The following is a 6,000-nucleotide window of genomic DNA, read 5'->3' as shown; positions in this document are numbered from 1 at the left end:
CTAGAAGAATGTAACACAAATTAAATACTCATGAGAGGAAAATTAAAATTCTGTCATCTAAATAGGCTACCCAATGAGAACTTCAGAATATGAGAAAGCAAATTTGAAGTAAACATTGATAAGAATTGACACCTGCAAAACATAATTTTTCTGGAGGAGAGTAAGCACATTGCTTCAAAATCTTCAGGTAGTACAAGAGTTTTGAGGAGGCTCTAAATTTTACGCAGTAGTTGAAGACATTTTAAAATTTCATAATTAATTACACTTCAGACTTGTCTCAGTGTGAGCAAATTAGAGAACCAACAAACCTAAGATCACTGCAGGAACATTTTTATAGTCATCCATGTATTACATACTCCAGTGTCAGAGAACAGCTCAACTCCCTCCAGAACCGATTTTTCCTTCTGCAAAATGTATCTGTTTAGAGCTGGATATGCAGATTCTCACTGATACAAATGGACAGACTATTACAGGATCACCTTGTACCACACACAACCATGCAAACAACAGGCTCTTCTTGATGCTCTGTGAATAAGCCAATCTCTTAAATTGTTACCAACCAAGTAATAGTCTACAAGCATTGTCTCAATAGCTTATGTTGTAATCTTCCCAAAAATTCACATCTCAGAACTGTACAGTTCCATTATTTTAATTGATTAAATATAGATTAGCAGTGTTAGTGTAAGAAAAAAGATTTAATGGCATCAAAGTCATTCCAATTAAAACAAGGAAAAAAAAATGTTGCAATGCACTTCAGCCAAACCATCACAAATGATATGTTATATAAATACAGACACGAGGTAGCTGGCAGCTATAAATCCACCAATTCTGGAAGTGCCCAATTTGTCTAAAAAGCATAAATTGACAAATATCAATCGAACCTTACCATTAACAAAAAAAAAAAAAAAGGAATACCTAGTTTATTGCTTTTCATTGTTTACATCAGAAATAGGCAAAGGATTTTCAAATAAAGTTACCTAGCTGTTGATGGCTTTTGATCATATCCACTTTTCAAAAGAACCACTAAATAAAACTTTGAATGCAAACAGCTGATTCACTCCCAATGTTACATATTCTCACCAAAATGAACAAAAGTTTGCATTCTCCAAGGTGAGGGGCAGGGAAAGAAGATGTCATATCCAAAAGAATGGCATTAACTACTTGCTTATAAGAAATCAGTAACAGAAATAAAATCAGTGTTCCCACCAGACACAATACATTGAAAAAACAGACTAAGGACTGCAGGAAAGGCAGAAAGCTTCTAGCTACAAACACAGTGGCATCAAAGCAAATGATTCATCTTAAGCAGATGGAAATATGATGATCTATAGCACAGGTGTGATTTTTAGTAAAGCTTCCTGAAGTTTCTTTTTTGTGTGTTTCAAAAAAGGCAAAAGCAGAACAGACAAGAAAAAAAGGCAAGTAACATAAAAGAGGAAAAAATGCAAGAAAGCAAGACAAAGGACTGAGAAGTAGGACAGACTTCAGCAATTTGATCTGAAAACTGCTTAGAGGTCAAGTAAGCAAAGTGAAAGTTATGTTCATTTCTGGAAAGAATCTGGAGGGGAAGTAAAGGGCAGATGGGTAGGCTAGGGGGTTTTGTTTGTTTTTATTTTGGGGTTGGTTTGGTGTTTGGGGTTTCTTTTTTAAATATATTTATATACACACAGAGAGAGTGCAAGTTTCTCTAAAGAAGTGATACTACAGATGACAGAACTTACTCCCCTGCAACATATGGAATATCTTGACCTCTCAAGTAAACTAAGCATACAAAAGTGATAAGAGCAAAAGGTGCACGTAACACCAGCAGCAATATTATGTTTCGCTTTCCACTACTTCTGCCAGTTACTGTACATATATTACATGACTATTATAGAAATGGCACAGCCTCAGACACTTTCCACATTTTATTTACATTTTAAGACTAACTTTAATCTCAATCACATATCCATACATTTCCTTTGTTTCACTAAAACTTAAATGCATGGTTTATTAGAACAAAGACTGTAAACAAATATTTGCCATGTCCAATACATGTAACACAGGAGCTGCTTAACAGAAATTAATCCCCCCATTTTATAAATACAGGTATCAAAACAATCCTGAACATACTTTGTGACACTACTAGTAGTCGGCACCCACACCCTTGCAAAATTAAACAAGATGAGCAACGGTATTCACTGTACCTGCTACCTTAAAACAAATTTAACTGCAGCTCTTTTACTAAGCAAGATGGATAAAGCATGCCATTTATATTTTGCCTTCTCCAGAAATTATTTTCAGTAACATATATTATTCCACAGCAATCTGACACTTTCTGTCATGCTTTCATCTTGTAAAACCTGAATTCCAATTATAGGCTATTTCAGGCTTATGCTTAAATGACAGTGCCTCAGTAAGAGAAAAAAAATAATTGTGCTGCCTTTTTCTCCCATAGTGCCTGAAAACATATTGGGCATACATATATTATATATATTCTTACAAATGTCCAGGTCATGTATACCAGCTGAAATTTTTAATGTGTGGGTGTTTGCATTGTGAGATTTAATCAAGACATTACATGAGTAGAAGGTTGTTGTTTTAAGACAGAAGTTTGAGAATCAGCTAAAATTAATTATTGTAAGTTTGTCCCTCTGGAGGTTGTGGAAGCTTCATATTTTCTTTGGACATCATTAGACGTCTTAGCTCTTGAAGTACAACTTTAATGCTATATGAATTTTGCCATTTTGCTAACACTGGTATGCTCCGTGCATCCACCTGGAAAAAGAAGAGAGAAATCTAATTTATGATTGAACACAAAATATCTACATAAATAACTGTTATCAACAGTCGCTCTAAGAAATGGTCTAAGCATTCCCTGACACCTTCTCTGTGGCATAAAGTCCCTGTGTTCCTAAAATATTTTAAGGAAAACAATTATATACTTACACACAGATACAGATTCTGCAATAAAATCCATGCAGGTGGACCCTTCCATCTGTGCTGCTACTTACATTGGTGTGAAGGAAAGGAGGACAGGAGGAGGACACCAGCAAACTGTTCACTGCAAAACTGGAGCTGCTATCTTGCTAAATTTATGGGGTTTTTTCAAATTACCCCGAAAAAAGAAACAAGGAATCACCTTCACTATGCTAATATGAGGTTGTTCCTCAGTTCTTTAAAAGAACCTGCCACACCGGAGTCCATAGAATACCTTTCTAATGGAACATTTCCCTTATTATTTCTTTGCTACAAGTAGGGTTGGTGATTTCTTTCACACAGATATCACACGGTGCTTCTGATACCTCTAGAGGCACTACATGTATTAAGAAATGTCTTGCAATATTGAAATAACTGATCTGTAATGCTCAGACATTTCTTAATTCTTTGCATCCTTCTCACAGTAAGTCAGCTTACGGAGCCGTGAAGATTACTGTACATCACTTACCAAGTGGAATAGGAACTGAAAGGAAAGGACATGGGACTTCTCCTATGCGTTTATAAAACCTGTGGGACAATTTACACAATTATATTATAACGGGGAGGTTTCCATAGGAAAGTCAGCAATTGAAAGTCATCCTGGGATTTGTTTTGGCAGCAGGTTAAGTCCCAACCCCTGCATGGAGGAACTTAAGAGCACAGAGGGGCCTACAGCCGTGCAACTGCAAAGCAGGCCCTGGGGCAGGAATAGGGCTATTGCATGCTACTGGATTCCTCTGGTAGAGTTGCAGCCCACATGGCTACAAGAGTGCTGGAAACCACTGTTTTATGATTTAAGCAGCATAAAACATCAAGAAATTTCTTTTCCCATCTTAATTAGGGCAAGCTGAAAGAAAAAAAAAACCTGGAATCAGAAATAAGAATGTTAACACAGATGTTTTATTTCTAGATTATTTGAAGTGAGGCTATTTTCAGAACACCAGATGAGACTAAACTTTTTTGTAGGAGGAAACTGAGGCCAAGGTTTAACAACATGCTGGCTTGAGTAGCAATACTATCTCAAGAAACTTCTGTTCCCTCTCTTGTTCCTTTAACACTGCTACTGCCTATGAGCTCAGGTAAACCATGTATGGGGAAATATTTTCTGAACTGACAGAACCCACCCAGTTTAAAGCACCACCTTGGAAAGAAGTCCCTAAGTAGGATCCTTGACCTTATTTACAGCTCAGCACTTATAAGCATTTCTTTTCACACAATGTTCTGCTCAGAGTTGGGAACCCCTTTAAGTCAGCAGAGTTGCCAAAAACAACTTGTATCATCAAGCTGCAGTACGAATGGCAGTCAGGTGACTTAATAATTATTGCAAACATTTGATTAAAAAAAAAAAGCACCATCAAAAGAAAAGCTCAATTACGCAGCAACGCCGTGCCAGTTTGAAATACATGAGTGCATGAGCCAATACAGAAAAAGGTTTTGAAAGTCAGCAGTGGTGAAATCATCACTGTAATTCTTGTGATATTACTACATTTTTAAAGGAGGATTTGGGTTAATGTAGTAGATAGGAGGCAAAATGGCTGGAAAGGAAGTTGCTCTGGGACTACAGAAATTAACATCTATCTTCAGTCTGGAAATTCTGCTTTCACACCATCTTCCTTCCCATGCTTCTCCTCAATTTTGCCTTTGTCAGCTCCCTCAGGTCTGGATGTTTGCCTCAATTACAGCACACAGCAGCCAGTCACCACTGCTGTTCAAATAATGCAGTTCTACAAAGACTGGAACATGAGAGCTGATAACTAAAGAGTAAGCTCCTCCTGCTTCTCTTTTTCCCTGGGAATTTGCAACAAAAAACTCAGAGACTGCAAACTCTGCTTTACCATTGCTATGAATGTTTTCTGACTAAAGACTGCTGCAACAGGACATTTTTGTTGCTTGTTTATCTCAAGTCTCTTTTCTGCAAGTCACCAGCTTCTTTCATAACATCTTGCAGCAGTAAAGATTTTGGCTCAGGTTCTGTTTTCTGTCTTGCAGAATTGATTTCCAAGTTAGTGCAAAATAAACTCACTTTAAGAACAACAATGATAAGACATTTAAAGACATTTAAGAGACTGACACAAACTATGTTCAAATCACACACAAAAGCATTAGGTAATATTCAAATGCACACCCTGGAACACAGACGGAGACATTTCAAGGTCACATAAAAGCTAATAAAGCTGCAAACTGCAATCTGAAGACTATTTTATTTAGACTATTTTATGGGGGGAGGGGGGTGTACACCACTGAGGAACCCTGAATAATAGCAAGAGAAGCAATATATAAAATGCATTATTTTTTTCTAAGCAGTTGAAAATAAAACAAATTATTTCATACAATTATGCAAAGTATTCAGTGTTTACAATATTCCAACTCAATAAGTAGCAAATGTCTACAGCAAACATAGTCAAAGAAGTAACAGGGCAGCTTACAGATTTACAGCTGAGAGTCCCAAATGATTTAAAACCAAACAAGCATTTCCAGCTGTAAATGGTATCTTAAAGCACAGAAATGACTGCAAATGCTGCAAGACAGACTGCTGAGAAGCACTATCACAGATGCAAAAATCAGACAAACTCAGAAGAAAATGGGAGAACAAGCAGCACATTAGAATGCAACCTGTGTTTTATCAATATGGGATACATAACTCTCCAAGAGAAAAGACCATGTAGCATTAGGAATAATAATCTACAGTTTTACAACTGTGATGCCATTAGCACATAAAAGCATTTTGTGCAGCTCTACACAAGTACTTGTACTAGTTTTTTTGACCTTAGCAATCTAATTCTGTATAGAAATATAGCAGCTCCATAGGTAAACTAAAAGAAAAAAGGCACAAACTTTTTTCTTAACTTGCAGATAAGAAAGGCAATTTAACAGGGTGCCTCAGAGCATCTAAGTCTTTTGAAATAAAATAGTCCTGAACTAATTCTCTCCTTTCCGGCATTAAATTTATCAAAGAGGGATTCCTGAAGATATGCTGCTGGCAGAAAGTTACTTATCAACTCCTCTCTCACAGAATAACCAAACAAAAAGTCAATAAAGTTG

General features: G+C 36.6%; 1 protein-coding gene across 5 annotated transcripts in view; it reads right to left on the bottom strand.

The window, feature by feature from the left end:
- Positions 1 to 1,894: 1,894 nt before the first annotated feature.
- Positions 1,895 to 6,000, bottom strand: part of UBE2V2 (ubiquitin conjugating enzyme E2 V2) — a 34,630-nt gene continuing 30,524 nt past the window's right edge. For 4 of the 5 annotated variants that reach the window (XM_064385799.1, XM_064385802.1, XM_064385790.1 and 1 more), the window contains one exon: positions 1,895 to 2,757. In XM_064385799.1, the coding sequence (XP_064241869.1) occupies positions 2,611 to 2,757 (147 nt within the window). In that variant the 3' untranslated portion in view covers positions 1,895 to 2,610. The remainder of the gene's footprint in view (positions 2,758 to 6,000) is intronic. The other variant, XM_064385779.1, reaches the window with a different exon arrangement.

Source organism: Passer domesticus, chromosome 1 (genome assembly GCF_036417665.1).
Source record: "Passer domesticus isolate bPasDom1 chromosome 1, bPasDom1.hap1, whole genome shotgun sequence".
NCBI classification, from domain to species: domain Eukaryota; kingdom Metazoa; phylum Chordata; class Aves; order Passeriformes; family Passeridae; genus Passer; species Passer domesticus.
This window is presented reverse-complemented; position numbering and strand designations above follow the sequence as displayed.